This window comes from Microtus ochrogaster, chromosome 8 (assembly GCF_000317375.1).
Source record: "Microtus ochrogaster isolate Prairie Vole_2 chromosome 8, MicOch1.0, whole genome shotgun sequence".
NCBI classification, from domain to species: domain Eukaryota; kingdom Metazoa; phylum Chordata; class Mammalia; order Rodentia; family Cricetidae; genus Microtus; species Microtus ochrogaster.
Genome location: NC_022015.1, coordinates 41,268,569 through 41,285,882, shown reverse-complemented (window position 1 = coordinate 41,285,882; position 17,314 = coordinate 41,268,569). Strand labels below are relative to the sequence as shown.

Genomic DNA, 17,314 nt, shown 5'->3' with positions numbered 1-17,314 from the left:
GATCTGCGGGCGGCGCTGGGCAGCTCCGCGGCGTGGCACCTGGCTAGCCCGCTCGGCTCTCGCCTCTCCTATGCACGCGCCCCACCCCTCCCCCGCGCTCGGGAGCGCGCTTTCCACCATCACCATCACCACCACCGCCGCCCCCCTCCTGGAGAAGGGGCCCTGCTGAATAATTGAACAGGACTGAGGCTTGCAAGAGAAGCAGCTATCTTCCTTCTCCCCTCCCCTCCCCTTCCCCCCCATCTGGACGAGCCCCAAAAGTGCTTGCTGGTCCAGCAAGCAGAGATGTGGCCACAGCCCTCTTAAGCACCCCTTGGAACACATGTGCAACCTGGGTTGTGGACAGGCTTGGGTATGAAAACACCCACGCATCCCTATAGGCACCAGTGTGCCGAGAGCCACACAGCTCAGACACATATGTGCATGTGTGTGATCAGATACTGGAATACCAAATGCTTACAGAAGCATATGTACATACACACATACATGCTTGATTATAGGCAATGAATGGCCAACATACACTCCCAACCTCCTTGGAACTCACCCTCTGAGACAGTCATCCATACTCCTAGAAACAACCTATCCAAAGCCCCAAAGGCACTGGATAGTCTCTCTCTCTCTCTCTCTCTCTCTCTCTCTCTCTCTCTCTCTCACACACACACACACACACACACACACACACACACACACACTCACCTGCCTGTCAAGGTGTTTGCCTACCCCTACACACGGCCCTCCTCCCTTCCTCCAACGCCCCCTCCTATCCTCCCCACTTCTCCTCCTCCCTTAGTCTCAGCCCCTAGCTCCCCAGGGTTCTCCAGGACAGTTGTCCGGAAGGACAAAACCTTGTGGGTCCACTTACATCCAGCTGAAGAAACCATTCCTCTCTTAGGAGGCATCCTTACACCTACACTGGGATCTGCTCTCCAAACTTGGGGTGGGTTAGAAAGTGTTTGTCATGGCCCCAAAGATACATGCAGATAAAATCCCTTCCTCTCATTGGGATGCAGCCTTCGCACTCACATCATTCTGCTTGGACAAGGGAGAGGGTGCAGTGAAGGAGGCAGAGGAGGAGGAGGGGAGGAGGCACAGGGGACCGGGACTGAGGACAGGTGAGCAAAAAGGAAAGGTGAATAGAAGAGGAGGGGGAGGGGAGAGGGGCTCCTACTATTGATTCCAGATTCCATTTTGGTGCAAAATTGTCATGGTGATCCCTGAGCTCGTGGGTGCAGTCAGGACAAGCCTGGTTGGTTCTAATGTCTGGAATTCCAGCACTTTGTTGGGCTGGTGCAGAAAACTGCCACAAGCTGGAGTCCAGCCTGGGGTACATATTGAGACTCTGTTTCTGAGATAGAAAGACAGGGAGGAAGGGAGGGAGAGAGGGAGGGAGAGAGGGAGGGAGGGAGGGAGGGGTCAGGACAGCACCTGTACCGCTGCAGCCATTCCCCCCAGTTTATTAGATGGGGGACAGTGACCCACACACACCACATCCTTCAAAAGTGGAGACCAGCTCTTGATACCCAAGAGGAATTTTCAAGTGATGGCTTAGCCACACAAGGGAGGAGAGAGAGTGGGTTGGGGTCCCCAAGGTCCTGTCCATCTGCCCACTCTTTCCATTCCTTGAGCCCCTGGCTCTGGAGTACGAACTGACACAGCTCCAAGCAGGCAGAAAATTTATGGCCCCAGAGGGAGAGAGGGAGGAGCTGGTGGTGGTGGCCAGAGGAGAGGAAGGGAAACCGCCTAGAGGCCGATCAATATGGGTGAGTGGGAACTGGAGAGAGTGATACTGGGGTGTGGGGGAGACAGAGACACAGAGGGGAAGAGAGGAGAGAGACGGAGGTGTGCAAGAGATCAATAGAGGTTGCAGAGATGAGGAGAGATGGAGAAGCAGCCATGCTGAGAGACAGCCTGGGAAAGGCAGGAGGCTGCCTCGGACAGCAGGAGCCCAGGGCTCTGGTGTGCACATCCCCTCCTTCCTCCCATCCAACAGTCCAGTTCCACTTTCTCTACTTGCTTCTCCAACTGATCTTTCTTCTGCTGCTCTAACACAGTTGACTCTTGAGAGCTTCCCCAAACCCCATAAACCCCTCATGATACAGATGGAGGAACCAAGGTAAAAGGCGGGAAGAGGCTGTCCTGAAGGTCAGACTTCTCTTCCTCCTAGTCTCCCTCCATTGAGACAGCTCCAAACACCCTCAAAGGGCCAGTTCTGCCCTGCCACCTTGCCCACCCTCCCCAGCTCTCTTCACACACAGCCAATGTCTTTACTTGTTTCTGTGTGATGGTGTGCAGCTGTATAGAGCTCCCCGATGGGCGAAACCCCAGAGGAGAGGCCCTGGAGGAAAGGGGGCATGACTGACAGACACCCCAACCAGTTTCTTGCTCCCCCTTACAGTAGGGGAGACCTCAGAGGAGCTCCAGAACTGGCTTCTTCAGAACAACACTAAGCCCTTATGGGGGCTCCAGACTTCACCCACCTTTTCTTTTAGCTCCACAGCTTTGCACAGACTGTGCCACCAGACACAGCCAGGTGCTTGGAATGATGGCACTTCCCAGGCTGAGCCAGGCCACCAGCCTAAAACTTAGAGAACTTTCTCCTCCCGCCCCTGCCCAAAGATGGAGCAATTCTCTAGACACACATCCTGCCTCCAGCTGTTGGCCCCTTCCTGAAGCATAATAGTGAACGTGAACAGTCATACTTAGACCAGATTGCCTATATCCTAAGCAAGGAAAACCAACATGGGTACCACCACCATTCCCAGAATCCCACGTGCAGCGGGAGTAACCATCATAGTCAAGGGATCCCAGGTTCTAGTGAAGCTCAATCCCCGCGACTGGAGGCTTGGTGTAGGATCAAATGGGATGGTTTTGCCTTTGCAGGTGGCACAGGACTGCCAGTGGGGAGGGTTACAGTGAGCAGGTCTGTGCCGACTGGGGCCAAGCAGAACACACAGCAGGGCTGAGGTGGTCCTGAGCTGGCTGGGAAGTTTAGGGAGGCACAGAGCACAGCAGGTCAGATAAACCGCCCGGGGGACAAAGCTGGGGTGGCTGACCACACCTTGGGGACAGAGCTGGGATGGCTGGCCACACCTTGGGGACAGAGCTGGGATGGCTGGCCACACCTTGGGGACAGAGCTGGAATGGCTGGCCACACCAGAGAATCAGTAAATGCGGGGGAGAGGGGCTGGACATTTTGTCAAAGGACAAGCCCATGGCCACCCAAGAGCCTCATCCCCTGGAATGACTCAGGGCTCCATCAGATGATGCAGGTCCAGACAGAAGTGAGGGGACAGGCAGGACTAGGACTGCCGTAACTACCTCTGGGCATTTCCAGGCCCTGAGTTGGCTCACTTGCACTTTGTGTTTGAAGAGCAGGAAAGCTTTATCCTCTCATGTGTGCATGGGGTGGGGTGTCTCTTCTGATGTCACTTTGCTTTGCTGCCCACCCCGTCCCCAATCATCAGAAAGGTCAAAGCCTCCGCACCCCCCTCTAAACCCCCATGTCTGGCCCAGCTGTCCTCCCTCTGCCAAGCTGTAACCAGCTGATGGCCACCAACCACTGGGGACTAGAAAATGCTGCCAAAGCTGTTATCTCTGGGGAGGGGCCTCAACAATATGCAAGCTAGCAAGGGAGGACACTAGGGACTGACCTTGTGGCTCAAAGGGACAACCTGCAGCTGGGATTCTTGCGTTAGGGAGAGAAAAAGAGAACAGAGGACCTATGTCTAAGGAAATCCGATGATCTGCCATCTCAGAACCAGGACAGGCCACCTGTCAATCGATGGCTCCAGAGACTTCGCGAGGGGCAGCAGCCACTAGCAAGCACCTGTGGGCTCTGTGGGATGGAGCAGAAGGAATCAAAATCCCTCTCTCCTCCCTCCCAGGTGGGTCCTGTGGCTGGGGACAGGGATGGGAACTCCCAGGGCCCAGTCCTGCAGGCACTCACGGTCATTGCAGACAGGGCCTCCATAGGAAGTCATGGTACAGTCACAGGTAAAGCCATCCCACTGCTGCAGACAGACGCCCTGGTTGGCACAAGACTCTTCGGTGCAGGTGGTGCTGGGGCCTGGGAAGGAGCACAAAGGAGGAATGCCCTGGGCTCAGCCAACGTCCCCCAGGGGCTGCAGAAGTTCCACAGCCAGGCAGAGAGTCTCTGTCCTTGGTCCACCAAACTAGAATGGCCAGATACCTAACACGGTGCTGGGACAGGATAGGAACAGGGACATTCAAAGACTGCTAGGTTTGGAACTAGAGGCCAGGGCTGGAGACAACAGGGAGAGTGTGTGACTTGTCCCTTCCCTGTCCTCTTTGTCCCAGAGTTCTTGGGACAGGCTTCTTCAGTCCCGAGAAGCCTCAGGGCTCCACCACCCTGGCACATACTCACCATCACAGCCTCTCTCCACCTGCCCGATGCGGTGCAGGGCATCAGCAATGAGGTCTGGGAGGCGCCCGTTGAGGTCCACAGAGGCCAGGCAGCCCTGAAAGCCATCCCGAGAGGCCACCAGCTTGGGCAGGTTGCTGAACATATTCTTGCTCAGGCCACCGATGTACAACTCCCCTGCAAAGGGAGTGCTGTCAACACCCCACTATCCTGGACCTTATTCCCCTCCCGAGATGCTGACATCCCACCGCGGGGTCCTCCCAGACATCTGGAAGGCTCCCAGTATCCCTAACAGATACAAGGACCTGCAGACTCTCCACCTTCCCTTCCCTTTGCCATCTGTCTGCTCCCCTCCCTCAGGAGCCCAGATGCCTGCGGTAGTGGGGGTGGGGGCAGCTGGAGGGACCCACTCCAGGCTCTCTCCCACACGTTGGATTCCAGTTCCGGCCTGTAATCAGGGCCTTTCATGGATGCGCAGCCCTACATCCCTTCCACCCCCGCTCCCCCATCCCAAAGACTGTTTCCCAGAACCGCAGCCTTTCCCCACTCAGCGGCCTTCTCCCCTCCGAAATCCTCCTGACGGCTGGGCTCTGGGAAGAAGTCTTCCCCAGGGATGCCTAACGTCCCACATGGACTCTAAGGGAAGTCCTGACCAATGTCTAGCTTGGCTTCAGCAGCCCTGGGCATCCTATCTGAAGACGGCCACATCCGATTCTCTGTACCACATCGCCCTCTCCTGGGAGTGAGGAGAATTTGCAGCACAGTCGTGCAAGCGAGTGGGTCTGCGGATTCAGGAGGTAAATTCATTGGTCTCTGAAGATCTCCCCCAAATTTTGTCAGTCCAGGTTACATGGACACACATGGGGCTAAGGGATGCTGCAGGCATGTGCAAGAAGGCAGCATGGATCCCAGCTGGCTCTGGAACTGCTGCAGGCCTCATGTTCCTGTTCCATTGCCCAGTCCGCCGTCTCCCCTTCCCCCTTCTCCTCTTCTCCTCTTCCTCTCAGTCTCCTACTCTGATGGCTGGCAATGGCTACTTCAATGACAACCATAGAGTCATTGGAGAAGGTGGGGCCCCGGTGAGAAACAGCCTCCCAGTGTTCCATCAGAGAAAGCTGCATAGAGCCCAGTGAGACCCCGGTGAGAAACATCAGTCAGACACAGTGGAGAACAGGAAAGAGGGTTGGGGGAGAGGAAAGAGAAGCAGCCTTGACCCCTTGCAGGGGGAGTGATCTTCCTGGAGAAGGGGAGCTGGGCTAAGGCTGGCCTTCTCCAGAGGCTCCAGCCCCACCTTTAAGATCCAGATTGCGGGCACCGTTGGAGTGCTGCGTGACAGTGCGGGAGTCGATCTTCAGCGTGTGCACGTTGCCTGGGTCCCTGGACACCACCACATTGTGCCACTGGTTGTCATTGACCGGTTTGTCTGAGTTTCCCTTCATCAAGGACGGGCCATTCCCCAGGTCAAACACGTAGTGGATGTACCTGCCCCACAACAGGGAGGAAACACTAGATCAGGTGGGGACCGCTGAGATGCCAGGAAGAATGAGCTACTGCTGGCAGGGAAGCGGGGGGTCCCGGGAAGGAGAAGTGGAGGAAGAGATGCCACAGGAAGGAACATGAGCAGTGGCATTAACAGGCTGTGGCATGAAGTCTTGTCCCTGGAGGATGAGGGCAGGGAGGCGGTCACAGAAGCACTTGCTCTTGGGACCCAAGAGGACCAAAAAAAAGGGGGGGAGTTTGAGTGATACAGTAGGGGTCACCCAGAAGCAGAGTCTGAGCTGCTTGGGGGGTGCAGTCTTTCAGGGCAACAGAAGGACTGGGCTCACTTCTGCCATAGAGAAGGCAGTGGGCAGAGAAGGGATGTAACCGGGAACCCTGGCAAGGAAGCATCTGAGGAGCCAGCAGCCTGGCATCAGGGTTCAGTTTCTCCATCTTGGCTGAGGAAGAGCCCTCCCGGCCGATGGCTAGGGGTGTAAATCTTGCCCTGAGATCTAGGAGCCTTAAAGATTCCCAGTGGTCAGGGGAGCTGTATTTGAGCCAGCAAGGGGACATCACCACAACACCCAGCCCCTCACCCCTTGACCAGCTCGATGACAATGAAGTCATTGCCGTTGCCCGAGTTGAACAGCAGAAGCCCATCCGGGGCTGTGGTCTTGAACTGGAAGAAGAGGTGCATGGAGGCGTAAGCCTGCAGCGTAGCCAAAGCCAGGTAGCTGCTACGACTCTTGAAGGTGACAGGATCGGCCACAATGGCACGCAGACCAAACCGAGCATTAAGCTCACAATAGGTGATATCCCCGTCCTTGCACTGGTCCATGTAGGGCTGGCCGTTGAACACCAGCCCACTCAGGTGCCCGATGAAGTTGGAGGGCACCACAGAGATGAACCGCCGTTCTGTCATGATGCCCGTCTCAATGTTGTGGAACTCCAGCCGAGTGTGGGCTCCTGCCATCTGTCCTGTTCAGGACAGAAGACCAATATGAGGGAGAGAAACTCAGTGCATAAACAAGGGGCCTCTGGGATGGGGCCTTGTGTTCCCAGAAGCATCATCTCCTTGACACGGAACCACAGCAAGCAACATCAGTAGATGTCCGGGGCCAGTGCTAATGTCCCACCACGCTGGGAGAAGCTGCAAGAGTCAGTGGAAGGCCAATAAACTTCCCCAAAGAGGCTGCATGTAGGAAGTTGAAATGGTCCCTGGGGTCCAGAGCCATAACAATTACTTCCCTAGGAGCAACAACCCAGCCAGAAGTTAAAAACCAAGCAAGCACAGGTCACTAGAAATAAGTGTGCCACCCTGGGTCCAGGCACCTACCCTCCACAGTCACGTTGTCCACAGACAGCTGCAGGCTCTTGCCACGCCGCACCACCCTCACTGTGTGCCACTCATTGTCGTTCAGCTTGTGCCCCGCAAAGAGTGTCTCGGGGCCTTTACCTGCAGCACCAAGGGGGGAGTGAGCGTGGCTGACACATGGTCCCAGACAAGGAGCCCACCTGCGCATATGCACTCCCCACTTCTAGCTCATGTCAACGTGTGTGCCCCTCCCCTCACACCTGGAGTGCATGCAGGGGTCACAAACCCAGTTCCATCATTTTGTGCGACTGCAAAGGATGCCAGTTGTGTAGACTATGACACCAGTGGTGGCCCTGAGCACAGACACGCTAGCAGCTGGGTTCTCAGCCCTAACACTCTCCAAAGGAGGGGCGCCCACACCGCCCCCTCTGCATGCACAAGCCAGCTCAGCCCTACTGTCACTTCCCTGCATGCGCCCTGGAACTGCTCTCCCCTACTCAGCACTCAGAGAGCCTGCAAAACCACAGCCAGGTTCTGGTCCTTGGAAACTGACCACGTATTGACAGGGAGGTTGTCAATAAATGAACATATCTCTCAGATGATGCAGGACTTTGTAGCACCTCCGAGCTACCCCTGGGTCCCTAGGGCTCAGTCTGCCTGGGGCTCAGGGTACTGGAATTAAAAGGCCTCAGGTGCATGCACACACTGTGCCACAACCACATAAAACAAGGGGCACTGAGCACACGAACTCTCTGCTTGCACCTTCCATGATCTGACTGCAAGGCACAGTGTGCAGAGACTCTCTGAGACTGAGCACCTAGACCGGGGGCAGAGAAACCCAGACCTATCTACATCCGCTGACCCTCTGACTCCCTGCTCACAGCCCTCACTGGTGACTCTTGAGTTTGTCAGGAACCCTGTATACTGGCAGTAAAGACTAGGCTTTGAGGCTCCTAGCATGCCCCGCCCCTTGCCCAAATTATCTTTCCCATGTACCTCGCCTGCCCCCTTGTGGTCACTGATGGAGATGCATCATTATGTCTCCAGGCTTTGTGTAATCTTGCAGTAGATGCCACCCAGCTCCAGATTTCTGCCTTCTGCTGCTGACTTGGGAGACAAGGTGTCCTGGCCCTCCCTTTCCCAAAATCCATAAGCATCCTCACCAACTACCTCTCTCTGATTCCGCTTCGTTGTATCCATCCTGCCCTCCATAATTCCCCTTCCCAACCCCATGCCTGCTCCCCTCCCCACACACCTGGCCTCACAACCAGTAATGAAACTATCCCCCAACTCATCCCTTTCTCCCTAAATCCCAATTCCCAGTGTCCCAGATCCCTTGGGTCTCTGCAGAAGAAGAGGGAAGCCACTTACTAGGTGCGCAGCCGACGCGCAGGCAGTCTGGGGGGGCCATGGGGTGGGCGGAGGGGGAGGGAGAAAAAAAGGCAAAACAAGGTTTTTTGGTTTTTTTTTACATCCTTCACAGGGAGGGGTATCTGCAGGCGGGGGGGTTCCCTCCAGGGCCACTTTCTGGGGACCACGCGTGCCCAGGTGCCCTTTCCCCTTCCTCAGTTGGACCCTTGTCCTTCTTGCCCCCAAGAGGGCTTTAACCCTCCCCAAAGTCAAGAGGCAGGGCAGTCCGGTGGTAGGAAGAGGGCTTGTGTGCCCCTTTTTGAGGGGCCCAGGCCTCTCATGTCTGAGGGAGATGGGCACCTCGGGAATCCCAGCCGTACAGGGGCTAGCCAGGGGATGAGGGCTTGGCCGACCCCACATCTACCCAATCCCTGGGAGGGAAATGGGTAGGGCAGGCCAGGGTCCCTGCATCCCCTGCTCTGGGATGACACCCTGCTTAGAGCTCAGGTGTGACAAGTCACTCCTCAAGCTCTGAGCTCAAAAGAGGGGTCTGCCCCAGGGCCCCCTTCCTAAGGCCATAGACCTCGCAAAGCCCCAGTGGCTGGCACCACCCCTACAGGAACCTTCCTTCCATCTACCCCGCCCTGAGGGCACCGAGCTTCCACTAGGGGTCAACGTACTCCTCCACCCTGAAGAACAAGTGTTTTGTCAGTTTCCCTAAGGAGGAGTCAAGGCCTCAGAGAGGGATGCCAAGATCTGCAAAATGTGACTTCTAGGCCCAGTGCAAGTCACTGGCAAGCAAGGTCCTCAATCCTACCCTGAGCCTGGCATTGCTGTCCCCAGTTTCAAGTCTAGAAGGGTCTCTTATGGTTAGAAAACCCATATTTACAAAAAGCTGTGGTGATATTTTGTTTGTAATCTAACAAATAAAGCGTGACGGAAAATCAGAGTGCAGAGCTAGTCACTAGTTAGCCATAGAGGCCAGGCAGTGGTGGCGCACACCTTTAATTGTAGAACTCAGAAGGCAGATGCAGACAGATCTCTGTGAGTTCAAGGCCACCCTGGGCTGCACAAGCTTGATCCAGTCTCAGAGAAACAAAGCCAGGTGGTGATGGCTCACACCTTTAATCCCAGTCCTTGGGAGTCACATGCTTTAATCCCAGCACTAAGAAAGTGGGGACAGGAATACAACTGGTCATAGAGAGGTGGCAGGAGACAGGAGCCCAGCCCATCCATGAGGATTCATGGAGATTCTGAGGATTTTGCCCCCTTTGGTCTGAGGACTCAGTAGAGGGGGGAAAAATCTGTCTAGTGGCTGGCTCCTTCACCTCTCTGATCTTTCAGCATTTACCCCAATATCTGACTTTGGGTTTTTATTATTAAGATTAATTAGTATTTGTGCTACACAGAGCCAACATCCCGGGCCCCCAAGAGCCCTGGGTCATTTGAAGTTCTAGTGTGCCCTTAGGGGGCACTGGCCAGGCTCGAGTGATGGGACTGTCTGGGGTATGAGTCAGGGGAGCTAGGCCCTCACCTCAGTCCTACACAGACTCACTGTGTGACTTCAGGCAGATCTCTCGGAGGCCTGGCCTTCTCTTCCTCAGTGCTGAGAGGCTGGGGCAGGCTGAGGGTGTGTCCCTGCCTTCCAGGGGACAATCTCTAACCCTAGTGAAGAGTGAGGCCCTGGCCTCCCGTGGGTTCTCCATGAACAAGTTCTGCCCAGGTGCCCGACAGCCCAGGATGCAGCTGCATCCCTAGGGCCAGGGAAGGTTCCTGCAGTGGTGGTAAGCAGCCCCTGTGGCTCTGCAGGTCACGAGCCCTCAGGCAGTACAGCTGAGCTCCACACGCGTTGTCAACCACAGCAGAGTGGGAGGAGCAGCAGGGACCCTGAGCCAAAGCCTGGGCACCAAGGGACAGACACAAGAGGAAGTGAGGGGTCACAGGGAGGGGAAGGAGGCTGAGTAAGAATGGAGAGAGAAGAGGAAGAACCAGGAACAGAGGGAGGGTCAGGATGAGGGGGGAGGGTGCCAGGCCCTGGTTTCAGGTCCCAGGGGCTCTCTCCAGCCAGCAGAGTCTTCACCCATGAAGGGTCCAAAAAAGAAAAAGGGGGCTGGAAGGGCAGGTCAGTCTCCTGTAAAGGAACAGGGCCAAGCAAAAAGCTTGACTTTCCCATCCCAAGGAGAGGATATACCAGGAGTGTCAGGGTGTCCATCTGTCCAGAGAAGAGGTGACAATTCCAGCCTACCCTGCAGTGATTCCCCTCAGAAGCCCCTTTGAAGATGGGTATCCAGGGAGGCAGGCTCCTCCCAGAAGAGAGCAGGGAGAGAGGGCTGGAGAAAGCAGCTCTTCCACACACATTCCCCAAAATGCTGTTCAGAGAGTGATAACCAGGAACCCGTTAGTCAGCCGCCAGCGCCCCAAGAGCAGAGATGGGCACACTGATGCCAGACACAAGATCAGGGTGACGGCATGAACATGGATGGGATGGGATGGGGTGGGGTGGGGTGGGGTGGATGTGGAGAAAACAGCCCACCGAGAATGAAATGAATGGAAAGAACACAGTCCCCTGGCTTGGTCTAACTCACTTCTGGGGGTAGGAAGTGGGGTGAAGACATCCAGCCCCCAGCTCCATGCAAGGAATTTCAAAAACACCCAGCCATTCCTCTCAAGAGGCTTTGTATCAAGAAGGGATCACTTGGCCCTGGTGTCTTCCCCACTCAGGCTCCCAGCCCCCGGGTGGGAAGGCGTGGGCTCTTCCGTGCCCCGGGAGTTAAAGGGCTCTGGGGTGTCATGTGTTTTCCTGCTGACTTAAAACATGAGCAAGGCTCAAGAGGGCAAAACCAGTGAGAACTTAGGAGCAAGGGGAAATCTGAGAAGGCCCGGAGGGTGCTAAGGAAGAAGAGCCCAGTGGTCAGAGTGTCCATGTCAGAGGAAGACCCCTTCTACCAGGGCCTGGTCTAGTACCTCTGCTCTTTCTTCAGGACCACCTCTGAGTGTCTATGCCTGACAGTCTGAATGGTGTGACTGACTACCTGTGTGACCTCTGAACCTCTGGCCTCCTTCTCTACAGACACAGACCACAAATCAGAGACCAAACCTCTAGTTCCTTAGCAGCAAGCCCAGCCCAGAACTCTGGCCTCACTGCTGCTGCCTGTCTGGAGCCCAGCAGGCCCCGGGTGGGTCACAGGATGGGAATAAGGAGCTAGTCTGTACTGGTGATGCTATGTAGAAGCAAGCCTTGCACCTGGCTCCAACTTGGGTTCCTCTCCCACGCTGAAGTGCCACATTGGAGTAGATCTGGAGGCCAAACCGAGATCACCCTCAGGTGTCCATCCCTCGGAAGCCGTCTACCTTGATTTTTGAGACAGTCTCTCACTGTGATCTGGAGTTCACCAGCCAGGCTAGACTAGCTGGCCAGTAAGCCCCAGGGATCTTCCTGTCTCTGCTTCCCCTTCTGGAATTACAAATGCATTGCTGGAGATTAAACTTGGGTCCTCATGCTTGCAAGACGAGCATTTTACCCACTGGGTTGATGCCTCGGGCACTGGGGGAAGATTCTTAGCCCTGTTTTTAAAAGGAAAAGAGCAGGCTTGGGGAGGGGAATTAACTTACCCAGCGACGAAAGATTCCAGGGCTGGACCCTGGTCTTCTGACCCCCAGCCCAGAACTCTCCATCTCAGCTCCAGCCTGGGCAGCTGGACAGACCACTGTGTCTCTAGTACCTACACATAGGCAACAAACCTCTAGTTCCTTAGCAGTGAGTCCGGCCCGGAATGATGGCCTCGCTGCTGCTGCCTGTCTGGAGTCCAGCAGGCCCTAGGTGGTCACAGGATGGGGAATATGGAATTCGGGGCTGGACTGGACTGGGGACACTGTGCAAATCACGGACCTGGCCCCATCTTGGGTCCCCCGCCAGGGCTGAGGTGCCACACTGGAGTGTATCTGGTGCTTACACACCTCTGTGCCCTCAAGAGGAATCCGCAGACAGATGTGTCTGCACCAAGTGTTTGGTCTCAGCTTTATCTGCTAGAGATTAGCTCTCAGCACCCATGTTTCTGTAGATGGGAATAGGGCACAGGCTGGTGGCTATCATCAGTCTGGGGCATTCAGACTAAATCTCTCTGGGTCTTGTTCTGACTTCTGAGATTCATGAGGCACAGACAGAAAGGTAAGCCTGTAGGAAAAAGGTTAAATCCCAAGGATTAGGTCCCAAGGGCCTGCCAAGACAAGATTTCCTGACCAAGGATGCCATCTCTCATCTAAAGAAACTCCAGCTTCTTCCCGGAGAATCAAGAACAGTCCAAGGACACCAGAGCATCTGTCTTCTCTCTGAGGATGAAGGCCATGGGCTTCCCCTGCTTGGTCCCACCAAACAGAGCAAAGGCAAGCACTTCGCCGTGTGAGACCACAAGCATGAACCAGTGCAGGGGGAATGAAGGAGGCAGAAGGGCACACGGGGCCCTGGACAGGACCTTCGCTCTAGGACAGCGCCAAGGGAATAGATCTGGGAAGAGGGCAGAGTTGCCGTCTGCCATTCACGCGGTGACCTGTGGCTGTAGGTCAGAACAGGGCTGTAGGTACTGCCTCAAACCAGCGTGAGACCCTGGTAACTCTCACAGCCTTCCAGCCTATTCTTGACCTGAGAGTCGAGGTGAGCAATGAAGGTGTCGACACAAGTATTTAAACAAGGCCTCCAAAGTCCACAATCTACCCAGAGATGCTTCAGAGATCAAGGTTAGGATGAGAATCCGGGTAGGTGTCAAAGCCCTGGTGTTCTAGAGAGGCCCCTTCTCCCCATTACCAGAACGCACAGTGCTCTGCTTAGACTTTGGGCCTTGAAGGCTTCTACAGGGCAGGTCCTTGGTTGTGGCACTTCCATAGTATTCAGTGGACAGCTGCGCCAGCAGCCTGAACACCGTAGGGCCTCTCCACTCAGGGTGGCCTGCACTGTAGTCTGTGAGGCGGCCTCCTCGCTCTGGATCCTGACCTGGCATATAGCTGGCCCTCACAAGAAGTCCCTTAGAAACCAGACAGACAAGTAACTCTGCCTTCTCTCTCCATTGTGACCACAAACACCGAGGCCCATGATAATCTAACAGATAACCTGGCATGCCTTCTGTGCCCCGAGGAGCAACAGTGATGTGTAGACCCTGTTCTCACCCGTGGGAAAGAGCAGAAACAGCGAGTAGTCTGGTGGAAAGAGCCAGCAAGCTGATACCCCACCCAAAACTACACTTCCCACGGCCTGGGCTTGACACCGGCACGCCCCCCCCCCCAGCCATTACACCTTTAATCTTAACACTCAGGAGGCAGAGCAGGTGGATCTCTGTGAGTTCGAGGCTGGCCTGGTCTACAGTGCCTTCCTGGTCAGCTGGTGTCTTCCCAGAACACCAATGGGACTCACATGGGACACGGCCATGAACATAAGCTGCGTGACAAGTGTGAGGTAGCATGTTCCTGTGTCCAGAATGCACACAGGAACCCGCATACCGCATCCCAGAGACAGTATGATAAGCAGAACGACCAAGTGTGACTGCCTGCCAGGGCCAGCTGTTTGCTGTCCTCATATCTGCCACTGGGCTGAGCTGAGCGCGGGATTGTACCTAGCAGGTGTCAACAAGTAATTCCATAATGAAGAAGCCCGTGAATGAGCAAGACAAGAATGAGTGTGTGCCATCTTTTGCGACTTGAGAGGACAGTTATCACACTCAGACGCATTCTGACAGGTGTGTGTGGCTGTGTTCTGGGTCTGGACAGAGAGACACAGCCCTCAGAGGCTCAGATTCAGGTTGCTGCTACCTATTTCCAAACTGCCAGGGTCACCTCTGGCTGGTGCCACCACCAGCTTCTCCAGACAGAGGAGAGTGTAGGTCAGAGGCAGGCTGGGAAGAGGCCAGCAGAGGATTGGGGTGGTTACCGAGGTTGACGGTGAGCTTCGCTTGCCCCCCGTCCAGCTCGAGGCGCAGCGTGTCAGCTGACTCCCTGGAGGTGGTGGCCATCATGAGTCCATAGGCCCTCTGGGACATGAAACGCAGGGACACATCTTCTGCCTCCGTGTGCATGGCATTGGGCAGCATGATCTTCATGTACATGGAGCCATCATAGCTTAGGACAGTGGCCTCTGCCCCGGGGGTGGAGAACAGAGGCCAGAGAAACAGGGGGGAGGGGGGAGATGAAAAGGGAAGAGAGAGAGAAAATAAGAGAGTCATTACCGGGAGAGAAGTCTGAGCTGGCCTGAGGGGTGCTCTGAAGAGGGGTGCAGCACGATAATGTAAAAGTGGGGTCCTTTGGACTCAGGACACCCGAGACTAAGCCCAGACTCACCTCTCTCACAGACCCGACCCAGAAAGCCGGTCCCGATGCAGTCACAGACGAACCGGTTCCAGCCTTCTCGACAGACACCTCCATTTCGGCACGGGGCTGACGCACACTGCTTCAGCGTCTCCCGGGAGCAGAAGGGGGCAACACCCGCAGCCCCCTGGGCCTCCGCCAGGCCCCGGAGGTCTCGACTCCGTCCATCTATGAAGAGGTCTCGAACACAGCCCACATAGCCAGCCCGCAGAGCAGCTGTCCACACCTCAGGAGGCAGTGGCAGGTCCACCCGGCCACCCTCAGGGAGGCCGCCCAGGTACAGCTCACTCTCCAGGTCCAGGACCTCGCTCTCTCCCGTTGCCAAGAATGGCGTGCTGCGGCTGTTCACAGAGATTGAGCCTGGGGACCAACGGAGAGTGAGCCTCAGTGGGGAAGGAAGTCGAGTTTGGAAAGGGGTGTCCCAATTTCTCTACTGAGGCCCCCCTCCATCCTGCACCCAATAGTGGGCTCAAGAGCATGACCCTTGTCCCTGGGGTCTAGCCTCAGTCACCGTCTGCGCAAACTACCTAACTTAAGCCCTCAAGCCCAGGAGCTTGAGAGCCAGTCCCAGACCCCACCCAGCCACAATGGGCTCTAGACCTCTGTCCAGATCCTTCTCACCACCTACAAGAGACCTCCAAACTATCCAGGCGGCACATACATCCAAAGTCCTGTGGCTTAAACGGGTCAGATCACTCAGACCAGAGATCCTGCAGGAAACTGTGATAATTGAATCTCCGTGTGTGGAGGGGAGGGTTGTAAGACAGAGACTTGTTTATGTAGCCCTAGCTACCCTGGAGCGCCTTATATAGGCCAGATTCCTATATATAGCCTAGAACTTAGAAAATCTTTGTGCTTCCTCCTACAGAGGGTTGAACTTACAGATGTGTGTCACTAAGTCCAGCAACCCCGTGTGTGTGTGTGTGTGTGTGTATGTGTGTGTGTGTGTGTGTGTGTGTGTTATTCATTTGTTCTGGTTCAGGATTTTTTTTTTGGTTTTGACTTTTTAATCAGCGTATCACGCAGACCAGAATGATTTTACATCACCAAAGATGACCTTGAACCTGTGATCCACCTGCCTCAACTCCCAAGTGCTGGGATCATAGGCATGTACCATTGTTCCAAGCTTATTAATACTTGTTAAAGATTTTTTTCTTGACATAGGATCTCACTATATAACTCTGGTTGGCCTAGAACTCACTATGTAGACTAGGGCAACCTTAACCCCTCCTTCTAGTGCTAGGTTGCTTACTCTGAAGATCTGTCTTAAATTATGCGTGCATGTGTATGTCTCTGTGAGAGTATGTTCCTATGAGTGCAGACACACACAGAGCCAGCAAGAATCATCAGGTCTCCAGGAACTGGAGGTACAGGCAATTGTGAGCCAGCCAATGGGAGGGGGTGCCAGGAAAGAAACTTGGGTCTTCTACAAGGGCAGTACACACTCTTAACCACTGATCAATCTCTCTACGTGTGTGTGTGCGTGTGTGGTATGTGTGTGTTGTGTATGTGTGGTATGTGTGTTGTGTATGTGTGTGTGTGTGTGTGTGTGTGTGTGTGTGTGTGTGATATAATTACTGTGTAGCACTGGCTGCTTATAACTTGCTCTGTAGACCAAGCTGGCCTTGAACTCACTGAGCTCCACCTACCTCTCTCTCCTGAACGCTAGGATTAAAGGCAAGTGCCACTATGCCTGAAAGCCCTCTATTTTTTATCCCGTGTTTCCCTTTTCAAGGACAAACTCTTAAAAGAAGAAAGGAGGAAGGGTCAGGGCAATGGTGGCACCAGGCATGGCGGTTCACACCTATGAGCCCAATATCAGGAGGTAGAGGCAGAACAACTGCGACGTGTTAGAGGCCAACCTGGCTACATAGTGCCATCCTGTGTAAAAAAAATAAAAGCAAAGCTCCTAGCAAGGTTTAGGAGTGACAAGGAGCCACTGGGCCTCTGAGACATGAGTACGGTGGGCATCTTGAAAGGGGGGGATGGGGAGAGGTCAGATATGAGCAGAGTTGAAGGAACTCGAGGAGCAAAGCCAAAGCCTTCTTTGCAGACGCAGCTCCTACTAGCAGCCAGTCCCTTCCTCAAAACCCTACCCATCTCCTGGGCTCCCTTGTAAAGTCTTCACGCCTCCCCCCCATAGGGTTTCTCTGTGTACCAGCTCTAGCTGTCCTAGGACTCACTCTGTAGACCAGGCTGGCCTCGAACTCACAGAGAGCCATGTGCCTCTGCTTCCCAAGTGCTGGGATTAAAGGTGTGTGCACTACCATGCCCGGCTTCTTGTAAAGTCTTTTGTTTTAAGATTTATTTACTTTTATCTTGTGTATATGTGTGTGCCTGCATGTGTGTGTGGATGTGAGCTGCCATGTGTGCCTGCATGTGTGTGTGGAGACGTGAGCCACCGTGTGTGTGCCTGCATGTGTGTGTGGATGTGAGCC

General features: G+C 55.0%; 1 protein-coding gene across 21 annotated transcripts in view; it reads right to left on the bottom strand.

Moving 5' to 3' along the window:
• Positions 1-17,314, bottom strand: part of Nrxn2 (neurexin 2) — a 114,839-nt gene that overhangs the window by 35,438 nt on the left and 62,087 nt on the right. For 10 of the 21 annotated variants that reach the window (XM_013347865.2, XM_013347854.2, XM_013347862.2 and 7 more), the window contains 8 exons: positions 14,850-15,236; positions 14,443-14,646; positions 8,547-8,573; positions 7,197-7,325; positions 6,457-6,838; positions 5,673-5,863; positions 4,385-4,558; positions 3,947-4,066 (listed from right to left, as the gene is read on the bottom strand). In XM_013347865.2, the coding sequence (XP_013203319.1) occupies positions 3,947-4,066; positions 4,385-4,558; positions 5,673-5,863; positions 6,457-6,838; positions 7,197-7,325; positions 8,547-8,573; positions 14,443-14,646; positions 14,850-15,236 (1,614 nt within the window). The remainder of the gene's footprint in view (positions 1-3,946; positions 4,067-4,384; positions 4,559-5,672; positions 5,864-6,456; positions 6,839-7,196; positions 7,326-8,546; positions 8,574-14,442; positions 14,647-14,849; positions 15,237-17,314) is intronic. The other 11 variants (XM_013347866.2, XM_013347867.2, XM_005351820.2 and 8 more) reach the window with 2 other exon arrangements.